At 49.9% G+C, this 20,016-nt stretch overlaps 1 protein-coding gene across 1 annotated transcript in view; it reads left to right on the top strand.

Annotated features, from left to right (window-relative positions):
* The window catches only part of TGFA (transforming growth factor alpha), a gene marked incomplete at both ends in the record, with an annotated part of 102,742 nt that extends 83,625 nt beyond the window's left edge, over positions 1–19,117 (top strand). Inside the window, 4 exons of the mRNA XM_082672752.1 lie at positions 2,079–2,199; positions 13,871–14,020; positions 16,827–16,936; positions 19,110–19,117. Coding sequence (XP_082528878.1) covers positions 2,079–2,199; positions 13,871–14,020; positions 16,827–16,936; positions 19,110–19,117 — 389 coding nt within the window. The remainder of the gene's footprint in view (positions 1–2,078; positions 2,200–13,870; positions 14,021–16,826; positions 16,937–19,109) is intronic.
* Between the last annotated feature and the right edge of the window lie 899 nt (positions 19,118–20,016).

Genomic DNA, 20,016 nt, shown 5'->3' with positions numbered 1-20,016 from the left:
CAGGTTCTCGGGGGTGTGAAGCTGCTGGTTCCTGGACCACATGTTAAGAAGCCCGGCTCTAAGCCCTAACAAGGGACTCCCACTAGCCCCTTGGAGATGGTTGTCTAAATGGCCTTTTGTAGAGCTTGGCAAAAGCCTTTTTTAATGTCTGAATCAAATTAGATCCACTAATCTCCAGCCACTTCATCTCTCCATATTCGCCCCTTGATGAGCTTAGTCAGCACAGAGACACCAGTTATGTGAGCTAGCGCAAACCCTTCCAGCTTCAGCTTACCATCCCAGTGTCCGCTGTCAGCAAGTGGCCAAGTCGCTCATCGACCACCTGGGCCTGGGACTCACAGGTGGCTGTTACCAGCCAAGGCAGTCGGAACCCATGTCCTAGAGGCCCCTGCTGGACAGGGATGTGCTGCCGTCAAGAGCAGGGCCGTCCAACAGCCCTGCGTCGCCATCTGCACCTGGCTCTGGGCTTCCCATCTTGTCCTCACATGTGAAAGTCACTATCTTAGTAGCTGAAGGGCCCACCTTGACTTTTAGTTATGCTGCACTGAACTTATGGAGGGAGGGGGAGATTATATACTAGAGTGGTCTTGTCACGTGTGGGGACTCATTAGCATAGTGGGATTGTCAGCTATGATAACAGAAGAGCTAACGGCTGAGCGATACGTACCAGACAATTTGCTGAGCACAGTATTTAACCCGCTTGGCCTCGCTCAGCCTCAGAGCCACGTTGAGGCAGTGGACTCCCCATCTCACAGGGGCGGAAGCTCAGCACCGCATCCAGGCGGCAGAGGCAGGACCCAGACCCGTGTCTCTCTGCCTCCTAAGCCCACACTCATAATAACCTCTGAGTGCCCTCTCGCCTTCTGCATCACGGACTCTGCTATATTTTTAGCCTCTGCTTTTTCCACTGGAATTATGAGGTTTCCAAAATTATGATTCTTCTGGAAGTAATAGACAGCAACATGAGTTTACTATTTCGTGGTGGTCAAAAATCCCACAGTATGAAATTGGGGCTTAATTCACTCAAAGAGCAAGAACTCCAAGCACATATTTTTTTCCCCAAAAAATACTTGAGAAAGACCCACTCCCCGAATGCCTGAAACACAAAATATAAGAGGGCCCCCTGAAAGACGCAACAGAAACATGTATCATGCCATCTTGAAATTGCTATCTACTATGTCTCAAGGGTTATTTGGACAAAACAAGGCTATTGGAGTCTAATAAAATAAATCCAAAGTGATACCCTTTGGGCTGGCCATTAGGTCATGTGTGGTTCCTTACCGTGCTTCCAGCTGGCCTGAGAGGTTTGGTAATGCCCCAAACCCTTGAGAGTTACAGGTGCCAGGGCTCCGAGTGGACCCAACTCTGCTGCCTCTCCCTCCGCATCAAGCCTTTCCCAGTACTGCCTGTGCCGCTCCTGGGTGGACTTCTATGCATTAAGTCATCTTCATGGCACGATCACGCCTAATCCTACCACCCCAGAAAGGCCCTACCACCATGTTCATGTAAATCCTTCCCAGACTTCCTCACATCTAAATTTCTGTTTGTTTGTTTGTTTAAATAGAATCATACTATACAGACCACATTGGAAATGCACTAGTTCACTTACAGTCATATGTCATGAACATCTTTTTGCATCATTATTCTTCCTCAGCATCAATTTAATGGCTTTAGAGTACTCTTTTGTGCCTTTCTTCGGTTTCCTACCTTTAAAACAGATTTTTATGAAGGCTCTCTTCTAAAAAGTCATCACTGTCACCTTGCAAAAGTAAAATTAGGTCATTCTTGGGGAACGGGCTTTAAAAGTAAAATTGCTCTGGTGTCTCTGAATTACACTGAGTCTTTTGGAAAGATTGTTTTGTTTTCTGCAAAGTTAAGTAAATAAGTAAAGCCCCACTGGAAGGCTCACACTGCAGGCATCTCTGGTCCTGTACTGGCTGTTAGAAAGTTAGAGCTGAAGAGGAGGTACTGGTAGAGACCAGAAAACCCAGCCATCCAGGCTCCCTCTCCGGTGGGGTGGACCCGTGGGATGTCTTGCTATGCCTTGGATCTGAGCCGAATGTCTTTTCTCTCCCCAGCAGACCCACCCGTGGCCGCAGCTGTGGTGTCCCATTTTAATGACTGCCCTGCTTCCCACAGTCAGTTCTGCTTCCATGGAACCTGCAGGTTTTTGGTGCAGGAGGACAAGCCAGCATGTGTGTAAGTGTCCCCTGGGGTTCTGGGGTGCTGGGGCTGCCCACGCGCCAGCAACCCACTAAAAGAGCACTTCCCTCCAGAAGCCGTGCCAGAGGCCCCTGAGAGCCTTGCAGCCGACGTGTTAGAGACTCAGAACAGCGGGCTGAGGGACACCTGCTTCAAACCCAGTTGGTGAAAAATACAGGTTCCAGAGCCCTGGCCCAGAGCCACTGAGGCAGAACTCCTAGAGTTTAGAGCCTGGGGATCTGCATTTTTAACAAGCACCTCAGGTGACTCCTGGGTTCAACAAAGTCTGAAAATTCCTGGATTCACTTTTTTTTCTTTTTTTTTTTAATTGAAATGTAGCTGATTTACAATGTTGTGCTAGTTTCAGGTGTACAGCAAAGCGATTCAGTTATTCCTATATATTTTTTTATATAAAGAATATATTCTTTTTCAGATTCTTTTACATTATAGGTTATTACCAGAGAGTGAATATAGTTCCCTGTGCTCTACAGTAGGACCTTGTTGTTTATTTTTTATATAGTAGTGCATATCTGTTAATCCCAAACTCCTAATTTTGGTTCAAGTTTAATTCACTACTTAGAATTTCTGGAGGGCAAGGCACTTGTTTGGATCCCTTTGAACAGCTGGAGTCTCTTAAGATGAGGTCTCTGCCCTCATCCAGCTAATAAAATAAGCCAGAAGTGCACACAGAGGGTTGGTGTGCATGAGTGGTAACAGAGCAAAGCAATTTGGAAATAAAGATGCAGGCCAGGGCGTGGCATTTGCCACTGCAGGCTGAGCATGGGCCCCCGGGGGCTGCTTCTGAAAACATAGCTGAGCCCCACCCCAGTGCCCTGAATCAGAATCTCCAGGAATGGGACCCAGGAGTCACGTTAGTTAGGAGCCACCAGTGATTGCCACGGTCAGCCCGACTGGGCAAGAAAGGCCCATAAGGAAAGCTTCCCGGAGCAGGTGTCGGGGATTGGCTGGTGTGGAAAGCAGAGAGGTTGCTCCAGGCCTGGAGTGTTGGGCGACCTGCCGTTACAGTCAGCGAGGCCACAGTCGGGAGGAGACAAGATTGGAGATGAATTGGAAGCCAGAGCCTGTTGGAAGTGAGCCTTTATTCTCTAGGCAGTGGGAGCCGTGCCACTCGTGGCAAGGGGTGTTTTAGGGAAGTAAATCTGTGCGTGGTGGAGTACTGTTAGGTGGCCCTATAGTCAGCCTTGGCACTGTTGACTTTTGGGGCTGGGTAACCCCTTGCTGTGAGAGCTCGCCTGTGCACTGAAGGGTGTTAGCAACCCTGGCCTCTACCCACTACGTGCCAGTAGCACCACCTCCCCCCAACAGTCGTGACAATCAAAAATGTCTCCAGACATTGCCAGATGTCCCCCAGGATGGGGGTGGGGGGGTTGGGGGCAGAGGAAGAATTGCCCTCTACCCCCATTAAGAACCACCCATGTCTATGAAGTTGCCATTTTTATAGGTCAAAAACGGTTAAAAGTCAGCAATTTCGTATGATCCAAACTAATAATACTAAATGTTAATAAAAGCCAGCATCTATTGGGCTTTGCTTCATGCCAGGCAACGTTCTAAGCATGGTCCATGTGTTAATTCGTGTAACCCTCAGAATGATCCCGCGAGGTGGGCCCAGAGAAGCTGTGCCCAGATCACATAGCAGAGCTCACATCCAGACCCAGCCGGTCTGGCTCCTAAAACTGCATTCTTAACCATGATGCTTAAGGGTATCGGATGAGTAGCCCAGGAGAGACTGGGGACCGGGAAAGCCTGCCACAGTAAGTGGTGGTGGGTAGGGCTTTCCTCTTCCTGAGGTGCAGCTGTGTGAGCCTGGGCGGGCCCCTCGGGGTGCCTCTGAAGCCTGGAGAGGCACGCTGGCCACCTTCCTCCTGGGAGGCCTGGGTGAGGCCCCCAGGCCACGTCTGCAGAGCCAAGAGCCCTCCCCACCCCTAAATACAAAGCACGATGATGACAATAGTCTTCGTCATTCATGGTGATCATTCTTATTAAAATACACATAGGAGCCTCTGGGAGCTGATGGGATTACTTTTGATCGTAGGCTGGTCATTATGGAAAAACACTGGCCCTGAAGGAAGGGTGGCTTCTTGGCCTAGATCTCAGGAAGCCTACCAGTGCAGCAGGCGGAAGGCCCTCTCCCCTCCAGTGGTGCCCAGTGCCGGGACCTCAGGCTGCCCCGGGCTGTGTGATGGGAGAGAGGGGAGTTCTGATCAAAAGTGTGTCAGAAGTTCAGTTTTTCCACCAGATCAGGGACTGTTGTAAACTCTGAGAGCTGGCAGCCTTGAGCCTGGGTCAGCAGGTAACCTTGCCTGTGGCCGAGCCCCCTTCGGCTGGCGGACGCCTTCTGAGAGCAGGGGGTGGTGGCTCCCTTGTTCTGTTCGGTCCAGATCCCAAGCCCCGCTCGTGGCTCAGGGAGATCACTGTCCATCACGTTTACACACCATTACGTGCTGGTGGTCAGGAAGACCGGCTGTCTCTCTCCCCACTCACTTACTGTTAATAATAGTAGTAAGCTCTCTGTAAAAGCTGTAACTGTGTGCCGGGCCGGCTCCCAGCACTCCACATACAGTGACTCATGGAGTCCTCCCGTTCTCCCAGCTTCCCTCTCAAGTAGAGATTCTTGCCCTTATTGTATGAATGAGAAAACGGAGGCTCAGAGAAGTTAGGCGACTTGCCCGGAGCCCCAGAGCCCATAAATGGTGGAGCTGGGGTTCAGTCCCATCAATTCCAACCCTGAAACCCATGTTCTCAGCTGTTGCCCCTGAGGGCACTCTGTCTCAGCCTCACAGAGTTCCCCTCAAATAGCTCTTATTTCCAGGAAAGGTGTTGGCACCTTCCCCCTGCAGGTAAACCTTCCTCCAGAGGAAGGTCAGGGTCATTCCTACACTCGTTACCCTCAGCACAGACTCTCAATGAATCCTGCCTGTGGGCCGAGGGCAGGGTCTACAGAATCAGCGGAGACCCTGCTGCAGTGTGGGAAAGCTGACCGTCTGTGGGGAGGCGTGGCCACGTGAACCTTTACCGCCTCTTTACCTCAGTTTCCCCGCTGGATCTTGGCGGCCCAGGGGTGGTATTCAGCCCACAGACGTGTTTCATACCGCGGTAGATGAGTCTGCCTCGTGCTTTGGTGGTTGTAATTAGCTGTCCACATTTTGGAAGTCAGGCTTTACATCTCCAGGCAGACGCCAGCTTCTCTGGAACACAGCCTGCCTCCCCCCGCCCCAAGTTCCCCAGTTTCCACCTCTTCCTGCTGGTCCCCAACACTGAAGCCAAAGTTGGTCCCCAGTCATTCCTGTTGCCCGCTCTGTTCCGCTCACGCCAGCCTGCTTTGCTCACTTCTGCCGCCACATGAGCTTGTAAGCTCAGTGAGGGCAGGACCACGCCTTATACCTTTTTGTATTTACCTTTTTGTATTTGTATTCATTAATTCCCACCAGACCAAAAACTGTGAGTCCACGCAGAGAAAGCAAAACCTGCTGTCCCCGCTCTTAGAACTACCCCAGCTTTAGGGAGCTGACACACTCGTCCTTGTCAATAAAACTGACCTACCTTGAAGTTAAGGCCGTGTCAGTCACGGCCTTACAGGAAAACCCACAGGGGCCCAAGATTATAGTCCGAAAAGAGGGAGCTCTTTCTAAAATACTGTCATTCTTAAGCTTTGTTTTCCATAAGAACAATAGTCCTTAGGTTTCCAGAGAACTAAAATGACATCTCACACTAAAATATGAGATAAGGGAAAAAAGTTACAACAAATAACTAGTCAGAAATCACCAAAGGTAGTGAACATTATCCTGAAACATTTATGCTTCGGATGAACCCTAGATTGTATCTTTGGTCTCCCTTTAATAAATCTCTGCTAGGAGCCAACCACTTCAGAAAACAAATAGGGAAAGAATTTCCAAAGGTAGTAAGTAAAACCATAGAAATGCAAGGGTAGGACTCAAACACGGTTTCTTTCCCTGAGGCAGATTCTGCAAACCGTTGGTCTGCTGCCTGCAGAAACCTTCAAACAAAGGAAAACAGTTGAAGGAAGCCACCCGGGTGACAGGTTTTCAGGGTTCCAGTGTTGGCAGCCAGTGACAACTCATCGAAGTGTCTCACCTATCCAAAAAACGCCCCTCGGTGACTAAACTCCCTGACTTTCCCACAGCAAAGTGTGAAAGCACATTGCTGTCAGCCAAGGAAAACATTCCACCTGGCTCTGGCCACAGCACATTCCAGTGGGATCTGAACAGAGTCAAACACCCAGAGCGGGGTGACCACCTTCAGTGCGCAAGCAGACTGCCTGTGTGACCAAGATCACGCCTCCCGAGACATCAGGATTGGGAGTGGTTTTCTTGTTGGTGCGTGAGCCACTTTATGTAGATCTACTGTCATCTCAATAACCAGCAGGTGGTGGGGTGTAGGGCTAAGACGTTAAGACATCACCCACCCACAGGTCTGGAGAAAGTGCACGCCCTCTCTCTACCCCCAGCGGAAGCAGGTTCTGAGGGTCACACACCAGGCAGGATAACGCAGCAGTTAAAGGCGTGGATTTGGACATCAGACAGATCTGAGTGACTTAGCCCCGTTAAGCCTCAGTTTCTTTGTGTATAAAATGGAGAGATTAGTACTTCTCAGGATTGTAATGAGGACCCAGGGACCATAATGCATGCAGAGCCTTTGCTGTCCAAGACAGGAGCCACTAGCCATGTGTGGCTATTTAATTTATTTAATTAATTAAAATTTAGTTTTTCACAGAAATAGAGCCACGGATGTAGGAAACACACTTATGGTTACCAGGGGATACGGGGGAGAGGGATAAATTGGTAGCTTGGGATTGACATATACGCACTACTCGATATATAAAATAGATAACTAATAAGAACCTGCTGTATAGCACAGGGAACTCTGCTCAATAGTCTGTAATGGCCTCTATGGGAAAAGAACCTAAAAAAAGAGTGGATATATGTATATGTGTAACTGATTCACTTTGCTGTACACCTGAAACGAACACATCATTGTAAATCAACTACACTCCAATAAAATTTGTTTTTCAGTCTCACCAGCCACATTTCAAGTACTCAGTACCTCTAGGCAGCTAGCGGCTACTGTATTAGACAGCACACATACAGACGCTCTTTCCATCATCACAGAAAGTTCTTCTTAAATGTATTTTTTTATTGAAGTATAGTTGGTTTACAGTGTTGTGTTCATTTCTGCTGTACAGCAAGGTGACTCAGTTCTACATATATATACATTCTTTTTTATATTCTTTCCCATTATGGTTTATCCCCAGATACTGACTATAGTTCCCTGTGCTATACAGTAGGACTTTGTTGTTTATTCTCTGTGTGATAGTTTGCATCTACTAACCCCAAACTCCCAATCCATCTGTCCCCCACTCCCCCTCCCCCTTGGCAATAGACAAATCTGTTCTCTATGTCTGTGAGTCTGTTTCTGTTTCATAGATAGGTTCATTCGTGCCGTATTTTAGATTCCACATATAAGTGATATCATATGATATTGCCTTCTCTTTCTAACTTACTTCACTTGGTGTGATAATCTCTAGTTGCATCCACGTTGCTGCAAATGGCTTCTTTTGTTCTTTTTTATGGCTGAGTAGTATCCCATTGTATATATGTACCACATCTTTGTCCATTCATCTGTCGAATCATCACGGAAAGTTCTATTAGCACATTGGAGAATATTGAAGCCCAGTTCCTAGCAGAGCATAAGAACAGCCGTCATCAGCACGATCACCATTGTGAACAGCACATTGTTACCATCACCACAGCTGAAGGATCCAAGTCCTGCTGAAGAAGCAGTGAAAGTTGGGTAGACCATGGAACCCAGGGCTGTACAATGAGGAAGCCCCTACTCCCTCCAGCCCACTCCTCCCGAGCGCCCCAAGCAGAGAGGTTCTAGGACGTGGTAAATCCAGTTCTTGAAGCCAAAAATGGGTAAACCCAGTACAGGTGTCCTGCGACTCTTGTCCCCACTCCCACCACGGCCCTATGGATTTTCTCCATGTTAAAGGCAAGTTGGTATAAACGTTTTTCTAAAACCATGGTCCCTGGCCCTTGGTCACCTTGGTTCTTGGCCCCCATGTTAAAAACTTTATCTCGGAGCCTGTGCCAAAAGGCGTGGCTACAAATCAGAGCACTCGCCTCCTGCCAGAGGGTACACCATTGTTTATGAAGACAGTGTCGCTCAAGAGCCTGGAAAATGCTCCCATTCTTTTATTTACATTTTTGGCACTCGTACAGCCCTTCCTTTGTGTCAGGCACTTCACAAGATGTTAACTCATTTAATGCTCATAACTCTATGAGGTAAGTTTTATTACTATCATGTTTTAAGGACGCAGAATGAGTGCCACAGAGAGGTGGAGTAACTGGCTCAAGATCACACAGGCATTACGCGGGGAATGGGATTCAAACGAATGACGCTTTGGCTCCAAAGTCTGTACCATGTTGTGCCCACTTGCGGTATCCTGTCCCGAGGAAGTAATCTCAAATGCAAACAAAATGTGTACACAGAGATAATCCCCTGGCATTGTTTATGATATCAAAATTGGATACAGCCTAAACGGTAAGGGTTCAGTGAAGCAAATCGTGTATAATTTACTTTACAACCATTTTAAACAACTTCTGCAGTTTCCTAATGACATACTAAAATGGTGAAGAGATGTTAACTGAGAAATTGATGCAAAATCTTATTTTTTAAAAATCTTAACTATGTTAAAAACTACATAGAAGTAGTCCAGAAGAACTCCTTGTCAATCAGACTGCCATTTAAGGTGGTAGGGTGTACAACAATGTGGATTTTTCTTGTCTTTCTGTTCTATTATATTGTGATGTATGTTCTTTCCAATTTGCTTAGAAACATTCTTTCTCTAGTTGGAGAACATTTTCCTTAAGGAAAAAAAACAAACAAACACACTTATAAGAGCACAGCTCTACTTGCATTATCCTATTTCTTTAAAATTGTAAAAGGCACTGTGAACCAGGTACAAAAGGGACTTAGGGGAAACACTGAGCAACTGGACAGGACTAGAAGGTCTGAAAACCCTCAGCAGAGGAGAAAGAAAGGCATATCATTGATCATTTAATTCTTGTTAAAATGAAGAGGCCTAAGCCACAAAGTTTGCTCCTAAGAAAAGCACCAAAGCAACCTCCAAACTGAATCAGTAACAAAAATGAGAAGGTCTCAGGGACTCGCCTGGCTGGAGCCCGTTGCCTTTCGTCTTCAGCCCCGGTGGCCCCTGCAGCTCAGACAAGCTCCTTGCCCCTCCCGTGTTACACTCTTCCCTTTCTTTCTTATGTACTTCTTTTTTATTCTTGTCTGGGGGAAACAGCCTACATGTGATTCCAGAGCCTCATTTTCAGAATTATGAAGACAGAATCAGCATTCCAGAGTCTTGTGTTTGACGATATCCACTCTCGACAGATAAAATTGAATGGTCAAATGTTATAAGAAAATGTTCAGCCTTACACATGGGCCATTCCCCTTCGTGACAGAAAAATTCCTATTTTGCTCAGATTCCTTTCTCTTGTTTTTTTTTGCGGTACGCGGGCCTCTCACTGTTGTGGCCTCTCCCGTTGCGGAGCACAGGCTCCGGACGCGCAGGCTCAGCGGCCATGGCTCACGGGCCCAGCCGCTCCGCGGCATGTGGGATCTTCCCGGACCGAGGCACGAGCCCGCGTCCCCTGCATCGGCAGGCGGACTCTCAACCACTGCGCCACCAGGGAAGCCCTCAGATTCCTTTCTTAAACAGAGGTGCCGCATCTCCCATTTCTCCTGCACCTGAATGAGAGGGCCCACTGTACAGCTCCCTAACTCAATGAGACTGGGGTTTGAATGTTTACTGCTGTGACACTAAGTGGACAGAGGCATTCTTTTTGGCATGAAGACTTTCCTAATGGGAAAGACCTCTGCCTGGGGCAGTACTGAGGCCAGGCTGGTTGGAAAGGGCCCAGCACACACATGGCAGGAAGAGGATGGAAAGTCAGCAAAATGTGACCCAGCCTAGAGGGTTATCTTCCCTAGTGGGTTAAGACGGCACTGTTTGGGGGCATCTTTGCAACTTGCTACACCCACAGCAGGAAGACCTCTTTATGGGGCAATCAGCCACCCCTCTTCCTTTTTGCTGTGCAGTTTGTGAGTTTGCCATTGGATCACTATCCCAGAGTAGTATCTTCTGGCTTAATTTCCATTACCCCAGAAAGGTCTCCTTCACAGTTGAGATCCTTAGGTTTTTAACTCCTGAATCTGCCCGTCCCATCTGTAAAACAAGGTAAACAGCAGCCCAGACCTCCCATGCAGTAGTCATTGTTGGGATTAACAGAGATAGTTCCTGTAGGAGTTTAGCATAGCCTTCGTTGATAATGTAATTAGCACTAAGCTCCCACTATTTTATTTAAATGGGATTTCTTAGAGTCCCCAGCATTGATTTGTTAATTCATAGGGTTTCCAGAACCAAGCAGTTGAGGAGGTGTTAGAATCCTCCTCTCCCAGGGCCTGCAGGTTAGAGTAGGAACGTCTCTAGCTGGGTGAAATTGCCTCCTGAGGTGCTCTTCCTATAGCCTGGACCTTTCACGAATAGCTGTGCAAACCCTCATCACACTACCCTTCCCTAGGAGGAAGCAGACTGACACCCAGCTACAGAGAAGTCTCACTGGCTTGACTGCAACTCCTGGTTAGACATCTAACAATCCATCCCAAAGCCCAGGCTCCCCAACCCTCTTCTGCTCTGTGGTTCACCAGAGTTTTTGTAGAGCTAGGTCTTGCCTGCGGGAGCCTGGAGGCTGGCCTAAAGTGAGGCTGGTGGGAGAGGCAGCCAGAGAGGTGGGCATAGTCCTAAGGGCCTTCAGAGAAGGAGAGGCTATAGGGAGATCCATAGAAAGAGCTATGGAAAATGGATGGATGGATGACTGGGCGAATGAATGAGTGAGTCTTTAAATTATATCTCCTTGGCGAATGTGGTCTTTGAGATGGAGTTTGAGGAAGAAAGTGAGGAATAATATTCCAGGCAGAGAAGGTGGCAGGAGCTGAGATGGGCAAGGGGAAGGTAGTCATTCATTCATTCATTCATTCACAGGCCGACGTGTCCTGAGTGCCTATGTGCTGGGCGCTAGTTTAGTTGACATTAGGGGTGGGGGGACTTCTTGGGTTGGCTGAAACCTAGGTGACTGGAGATAAAGTAGAGGGGGTGGGTTAGGGTCCTGCAGATAAGGGGTGTTGGATACCAAATGGAGGAAGCCCACAACCCAGCTGGGAGCCATCTGGGTGCAGGGTGAATATTCAGGATGGGTTGGAGGAGGGACCCTTTGCAGGATTCGCTATAGACACCCACAGCTTCAATTTGTGCATCACCTGTGCCTGTTGCATATCGCCTCTCAGTCTCAAGTTCAGTCCACCGTCAGCTTTCCCCTACTGGGAAGGGGCCAGCGCCTTGTTTTCTCCCCAGCCTACAGGGTGAGCTGTTTCTGAATTTGCCCTCCAAATGATTTTGTTATTAAGACCAAACAAAAGCAAACTTGCCCCTGTTTCCTAGCCCCTAGTCATCGCCATCCTAGCCAAAGTCTGTGAGAGTCTGTGTTCTTATTCACACTTCTGTGGTCCAGATCCTTTTTCAGACAAGGTCTTCTTGCCAGAGCTCTTGCATCTTCTTCCTCTCTGGAGCCTCTCTCTCCTCCTCGGGTCTGGAGAGAACTCTACATGGCATTTTCCATCCCGGTTGGCCCTCCCCAGCTTCCTTACTAACTGAAGACTGCAAACCCTTTGCACCCTTGTTGAACCTAAAAGCTCAAATCTCCTTTACACTTTCAAGATTGGAGGCTAAACCAAAAGCCAGGTTTAATCAAGAGCTGAATCTGCGGCATTCTCATCACAATCCCCAGATAGTGTGCAGGGGCAACAGCCCTGCTGAGTGAGCGAGAACCCAGACCCTGTGGTCAGCAGACCTGGGAATGGATTTCTGTCTCTTCCCTGGCAGGGTGGGCACAGGCAAGTGACTTGACTTTGCTGTGCAAAGACTAAGTGAGAAAACATGTGTCAAATGTAAACTAACCTCTAACAGAAAAGCAAGTTCAGACAAAAGAATTCAAACTAAAGAATACCTTTAAAGGAGGTACATAACAGTTGGGCTTTGGGATAAAGAGCACCAGTGAGAGACTTTTCCATTAAGCAGCGTTAAAGACAGAAGCTATATGTTCTGGTATCCCAGGTTGTAGCCTTAAGCAGCCATTTTTGCAGTATCTCCTGTTTGCCATAACCTTAAACCCACACAGTACCTGAAAATGATTCAATTTGTGCTAGCATTGAGCAAAACCTGTACTCCAGGAAAATGCACTATATTTGTCCTGTGACTCCTTCTGGCATGTGGGGTCTGGCAGCCCGGGAGCCCAGGTTTAAGGGAATCACAAATGCAACGCCCCTGGGGCTGGCCCTGCACAAGAGCAGGCGTACCAGGACCCTTAATCCCCCTTCATTTTCCTTGCCCTTCCAAAGCCTTTTAATCTAAAAGTGAAGGTGACAGTCTGGCTATTTCATCAAAAGGTAGACTCTTAAAAAGAAAAAAAAAAAAGTTTAACTATCATTGTCATGTCCGAAGGGCGGTGGGGAGGGACAAAAACCTTTAAATCCAGTGTGATGTTTGGTGCAAGACTGCCCCTCAAGGAAGTCCCCTGTGGGAAGGAAGCTATCCCACCTGAGAAGGCAGTGGTGATCAAACATTTTCATTACAATAAAAAAGTCACCCCAGACAAAGGGACCTGTGTGTAAGCTAAGTATCTTCTACTGAGAAGAATCATATGCTTGGTAGAAAAAAAAAAGGGCTTGCATCAGAAAATGACCATCGCTTCCTTATGCCTAGAACATGTCCTGAGGAATCACCATACACGAACCCCTTGTGGCCCCGGCCAGAATCTGGGTGGGGGGAGTTTAGCATAGGTGAGGGCTACGTGGAAGAAGCAGCTTCAGCTCTTAGGAGGAGGCTGCTACTGAAAAGATTGATGCCAAAGAGTCTCTGAATAGTAGCAATACAAGCAATACTATCACCTTGTGTTGGTATTGCCCTTTACAGGCTACATGCATGGTCATAAACATGCAGCGTTTTGTGCTGTTACTAATCCTCTAGCGGAGAGAGGCCAGCTGTTATTACCAGATAGTGGTGCTGGCCTCTAGTCCAGTACACGCCCCACCTGGTAAACGTCTGCAGAACTAATTAAACTTGATGAAGAAGATAAAAAAGCAAACCACAGTCTTTGTCTTCTGCTGGTTTAGCATGTTGTCTTTCTCTCATCACTAGGAATTCTGAATACACACATTTAGTTTAAAAATAACCTGGATTTTTATGATCTGCCAAAATGAGCTCCGTGTCTTGGACACACTTGCCGCCCTCCTCACTCCCCCGGGACCTGGCACGGTTACCGTAATAACGAAGTGCCTCAGCAGCACCTTCCCCTCAGATGATAAGCTGGTGAGTTATCCCTTGTTCTCCAGACAAGAGGAGCCTGTGCAGGGGAGTAGGAGAAATTTTGCTGATGCCTTTGCCTCCAATAGCAAAGGCTGGAGGGGCCCCTTTGGGCTTTTCCCCTCCGGCCCAGCCTTCCTGGGGAGTGGGGAGAATGAGACTTCTGCCTGGAGAGCACACTGATGTTCCTGTCTTCCTCAGCTGCCACTCTGGGTACGTCGGTGCACGCTGTGAACACGCGGACCTCCTGGCCGTGGTGGCCGCCAGCCAGAAGAAGCAGGCCATTACTGCCTTGGTGGTGGTCTCCATCGTGGCCCTGACCGTCCTCATCATCACATGTGTGCTGATACAGTGAGTCTTTGCTACCCCTGAGGCTGGGACCCCCACCTGCAGGCCCTCCCGGGGCCATAACAGGGCCACCACGACAGCTTACTGCTGTGATGTCTGATGAGTGTTAGCAAAGCAAAGAGGAACTTCAGTGACAGCCACGTTGTGTGAAAGGCACACATCCTGGCAGGTCTGCAGCACACATCCTGGGAGGTGCCCCATTGGAAGCAGAGCCAAAGGTGCTCTCTCTCTGCCGTGGGCTTGGAGCCCTCACCATTGTCATGGGGATGTGCAAGGGTTCCAGAGGGAACTAGACACGGCTCCCAGCCTCCCGTGGGCAGTAGCGGCCTCGCTTCCTCTCCACAGAAGGCACTTGGCGAATCCTAAAGCCACTGTTGCTGTTATGACAGGCCTCCCCGTTTCTCTACTTCTCTGCCCTATTCCTCCTCTTCCAGAACCCAGCCTCTGCCTGACATCTTCCAGGAAACCTTCCTGAGCCCTAGACCAACTGAGCCCTTTTCCCGGTGTTTCTTAGCCTCCTTCGCTTGCCCATATCTCCCGATTGGACTGCTCTGCAAAGGGAGAGGCCCTAGGGCTGTATTTCCAGCATCTGGCCAGATTTATTCCCTGGAAGTATCTGGAGACCTCTAAGTCACAGAGCAAGCCCTCAGAGTATGCTACCTAATTGGACACGCACAAGAAATGGACATACCGGCCAAAGGCTGCGGTTAGCTCAGTGTAGAGTAGCTCGTGGTGGAAACAGTAAGTAGACAGGTACCTCTAGCCAGGCCTGGAGGAGGCAGCGCGTGTTCCCGCAGGAAGCCAGACTTGAGCCCTCTGGCGTTGCCTGGGTTTGGGACAGATAAATAAGAGTCTCTGTCCCGTTTGTTTATTGACTGTTGCTGTTGGAGCGTCTAAAGCACACGCTCCTGGTTCTGGGAATGAACGGGGTGCCCCTAGAGCCCCAGCTTGTTGACAGTGTCCGCAGCGCACTCACATCCTCCTCCTGGATCCAGCCAGTGTTACGGGCGAGGGATGAGGTCTCAGCTGGGCTGTTCTACTCCCATGTGTCTTGGGAAAACATGTTTGCAGGCTGGGGCATAGCTCAGGTTCTGCTACTCGTGAAGACCGCCTGGGGAAGCAGGAGCAACCTATTGACCACTAGCCTCGATTCTCATGGCCGGCTGGCTATGTGGGGGCGCCCGTCACTCCCACAGTCCTGTTTCTGTGGCCAGGAGGGTCCCAGAGCCGTAGGAACAAGACTTGGTGCCCACGTGCGTGCCCCCAGGAGGAGTGAAAAGCTCATTTTGCCATGTTCTCTAAAGACAGAAACAACCCAGGGTACCTGGGCGGCCTCTCTGATTCCCAGGGAGGAGTTCCCAGGGAGGCAGCCATTCCATCTCTCCTCTGTCCTTTCCAAGTCCATCCTTGCCAGAGATCAAGTTCAGAATCCCTGAGAGACCAAGCCCCCGCCAGACTGCTGGTTGCCAGGGCACGGGGTCCCTCCTGAGTGGCAGAGTTGGTTGGGACCAGCTCATCCCATGCCAGAGGGACCTAGAGGCCTTGATCTCACTTCCTGGGCCATTCCTGTCTGGGTAGTGACGGGGCAAGCCCTCCTGGCTAGGTGACAGCAAGACAGCAGTCACTGATAGATCTGGAGTCAAGGCCTAGGTCCCTCCCGCATGGGGCGAGCTGGTCCCACCCCGGACTCTGTGGCTCAGGAAGGACCCGGGCCCGGGAGACTGCTCTGGCCACCCCTGGCAGAAGCAGCTTGGGCAGAAATGTCCCAGGGTCCCTTCTCAGCTCTGCTGCCCAGAGATTCAGGGGCTCTAGTAACCTTCCTGGGGCAATGCCGAGAGAGAGGGGCTGGGGTGGGGATCGTGAAATGTCACCAGGCTCCAACAGGGAAGCACAGCAACAGGCTTGTTTCCTCATCTGTTTCCAGGCTCATGTCAGCCACGAGACCCCTCCCAGCCCCAGACACTGGGTGTATAGGTTACACATACCTTAGGGTTAGAATGAGTGGAAACAGTCCTCCCTGCTATCCCAAGGGAAACAACCATCAGTGTCTGTAGGTACTTAATGTCTTAGTGCTTCCTTTTCTGCCCTTCTCTTGGGTTCTCTGGTTCCTTTTTTGTGCTAACTCTGCAGACCGTTCATTCCTGCCCACAGAGGGTGGCCGGAGCATTCATGGTCCTGATGCTTTAGGACTCCGGGTTTTGGGTTCACTGAGAGGATGAGTTTGCCACGACTAGAGAATGTTAGTCCTCAGAAAAAGATTCGAAGCCACGGAGGTGCATGATTTATTCTTCCATTCCTTCCGTGGGTCCATTGCAGCCCACGCACAGTCCCAGCTTTTCGGCTGGCAATTCCTGATGGATGGCCCCGTCCCTAGCCCTCCCAGCCCTGGCTAGCCTGAAGTGGTGGCTTTGGCCCAGTCCTGACAGCGGTTCTGAGGCTGCTCCCGCATTTCTGGAGTTACCCAACTGCTGCTTTATGGAGCAAGCAGCCGGTGGGGGACCGGTCCCCTCTATCAGCTGGAGCCAGGTACCTGCCTGCCAGGTTACCCTGCCAACCCAGAGCAGAGCAGCCGAATGGAGCTGGTCCTCTGGGGTGGCCAGCAGGCCCTCTCACAGGTGGCCAGCTCCTGCCCCAAAGGCCACCACCCTGCAAAGCCCTCAGCCCCCTGCTGTGTCTCTCCCTCCGGAGGCCCCATGGGAAGGATGGGTTAGAGCCCAGAGCTGCCCAGCAGGCCCCTCGGGCAGATGCTGCACCAGCTGGGCACCCCTGCCAGGCTCCTGCCAAGACCGTGTTCTCTGCCCCTTTGCAGCTGCTGCCAGGTCCGAAAACACTGTGAATGGTGCCGGGCCCTCATCTGCCGGCACGAGAAGCCCAGTGCCCTCCTGAAGGGAAGGACTGCTTGCTGCCACTCAGAAACAGGTAAGAGGGCTGCCTCAAGGAAAGGCCTTTTTCCCTCGGGAGACACTATTGGGTAGAGAAAAGGACCACCTTCTCCAGGTCAGGGCAGAAGTTCTTGGAGGATGAAGCAGAAAGAAGGGAGAAAAAGAAGAGGATATTCATCCTACCGAGTCAGGTTTAGTTTATTCTAATGTGTGTTTTACTCAGAAGGGAGCTCTTTTATCCTTACCGGTGACTGTGTGACCTTTAACAAGTAACTTAACCTCTCTGAGCCTTAGTTTTCTTGTTAAAAAGATGTTGTGCAAATTGAATAAGTACCGGTATAAAGTACCTGGTGTGTCACAGACTGTAGACATTCAGCAGATGTTCATTCTCTTTCCCTTGAGAAATCATCTCCCCTTTCCCATCTGTGAAATGAGAGATTTGGCCTATAGAAGGTCTTGAAGGACTCTAAACTCTTAGAATCCTGTGATCTTCCTTCAGTTTACCATTGTTGCTTGAATATTTTCTCCAACATCCACGAAAAAGATTGGACATCTGGATATGAGGCCAAACTCACATCTCAGGAACCCTCATCCGAGCATCCCTTGCTCAGGGCTCCTTGAGTCAAATAGCAAATATATCCAGACAGGCTCTCAAAAGTCTCACATGAACAAGTTTCTGGAACACTGGGTTGACCCGCAAAGCCTGTCAGAAACTTAGAGTTCCTTTTTAGGAAGTAGTGGATCAGGAGACAATCACCCCATACTCGTCCACCTGGGGGTGTCCTTCTCTAGTAAACAGTCAGCATTCCAGATGAGATCGGGCGCGTTCAGAGTGGTATGGCCATAGCACAGTCAGCATTCCAGAAGCTCACGGTTGCCTGGAGAAGACAGGAAGAAAAGCGCCTGGGAAGCTGGAATGCTGCGGTGTTCATGAGGCCTCCTGGTGATCTGACCTGGAGGGAACTGAAGGCCCTGGAGCGCGGTTCACTTGGTCTTCATTTCAAGAGCCATAGTGATTGTGCATGGGCAGCCCTTCTGATTTAGGAAGGTGCTGATTCATGAATCCTCACGATAGCCTTAAGGAGGAGGGTGTGGGTAAACTGAGTCTGCTAAAGGCCTGCGTGGGTGCCTCCCTGAGTCCCTAGGGGAGCTAGGATGAGACCCACGTCCTCTGAAGGCCCCACTCACATCTCCTCCACTACCTCAGGGGACCATCCATTGAGCTAATGAAGATAAATATTTTTGTTTTGTCTTTTAGCACCAATAGGAAAACTGCATATGCCTTTTTAAGAAAATTTATACTAGATTTTGTGCCATCGGTCTGCACCTTGGCAGAGTCATTTAGGATAGAGTAAATTTCTTGTTAAGTCACTTCTTCCCTACCCACATTTGAGCGAATGTTAGCTTTGAACCTGGGGATGGATCTGACCTTCCAGAGATGGCCACCAAGGCTGACGCCCCTCTCCTTGAGTTGACAGGTACCCTCCCACCTCCAGAGGAACCATGGGAGGGACCAGAGCAGGAAGATGTCCAGGCTGGGCTGGACTCAGGAGCTGCTGGGGAATGGGTACACGCTGCCTCCCCGTAACAGGCACAGAGGATACCGTCAGGGCCCACCCACTGAGCAACAAGGGGGTCCATTCTTTTTTTTTTGCGGTACGCGGGCCTCTCACTGTCGTGGCCTCTCCCGCTGCGGAGCACAGGCTCCGGACGCGCAGGCTCAGCGGCCATGGCTCACGGGCCCGGCCGCTCCACGGCACGTGGGATCTTCCCAGACTGGGGCATGAACCCGTGTCCCCTGCATCGACAGGCGGACTCTCAACCACTGCGCCACCAGGGAAGCCCAGGGGTTCCATTCTTAAATAGCCTCGGGGGAAGCCATTCTGCTGCCAGAGCCCTGACCAGCTCATGAGCTGCCCACTAAGCCAGCCCTGGTGAGGGAACTGGCCGCAGACGGGGTTGAACCACCTCCAGTTGAATGAAGGCCCTCATGACAGCGCGCATCCCCATTCTCTTGTTTCCTTTGGCGCTGAAAGCACAGTTTCAGGAGCTTTTGCCCCTGCGGTTTAACCAGCAGAAGGTGGACTTGTCCGCCCAAAAGAGCCTGGTGACTTTGGCTGGTGCATCCCCAAGTTTCTGTCCCAAGCCAGTTTTCCCAGCCTGGCTGGGGTCTGGCCCGCAGAGCTTAACCTGTTTTTCCTTCCTTCCAGTGGTCTGAAGAGCCCAGAGGAGGAGTTCTTCCAAATGGCCTGCGGCAGCCTGAGAAAGAAAGGACTTCTTGAGGACCGCACGGTGAGGGCTGCCTGGGATGGGCCAGCAGACCTTTCCTACTCTGCCTGCCCTCGCCTGTGTGGGCTTTTTGTCTTTTGTGGGCCTTCATTCAAAACTCTGTCCACAACTCTGTCTGCTTGGGGTTATCCAGTGTGACCTGGAGAAGAAATAAGTGGACCACAGTCTAAAGACTGGTCAGAAATGAACGGCACGGGGTGGACCTCCTGTTTACCTAATGAGCTGTGCGCGTTGGCATCTGTGTCCAGGTGTGTGTAGGTGTGTTCTGCCAGTCGCGGATGCCAGGCTGTGCTTTTTTTAATGGGCCCATCTCCCCACAACAGTCTCCATCCTGCCTGACACTGGAGATTCCTTTAGTTGTTACAGTTTTTTTCTTACCGCTTATGGGGGAAGAAGGTGGAAGAAGGCATAACTGCTTTTTGCTACGTGAAGACACCAGTGTAAGAGGAGCCATGTCTGTCCTCTGTCCACAAAACCCGCAACCAGCCCGATATCTTCCACAGACACATGATGTTGAAGACCTTCCCGAGCTGTTGCCACCCTCAGAGATAACTTCTTATTTATTAGATGGATGATGGTGTTATTTTTAATCTCTTAAGTCAGTGTAAAAAGCACAAAACCCTTTCAGACGTCTGCATTAATGATGTATGTGTTGCTGGCCAGAAAGTTAGACTGATTAGAAATGTCCGGTCTCTTTGGAACAGCTAAAGCTTGGGAATAACCACCAGGATAGATGGAGATGGAAGCAGAGGATGAGTTGCTGATGGGAGCAAAGATTGGGGTTCAGAGGTCATGCCATTTAATACACAAAACTAGTAAATGCCCCAG

The sequence above is a fragment of the Grampus griseus genome (assembly GCF_964374135.1).
Source record: "Grampus griseus genome assembly, chromosome: 15".
In the NCBI taxonomy this organism is placed as follows: domain Eukaryota; kingdom Metazoa; phylum Chordata; class Mammalia; order Artiodactyla; family Delphinidae; genus Grampus; species Grampus griseus.
Note: the sequence above shows the minus strand (reverse complement) of the source record. Positions and strands in the feature narration are given on the sequence as shown.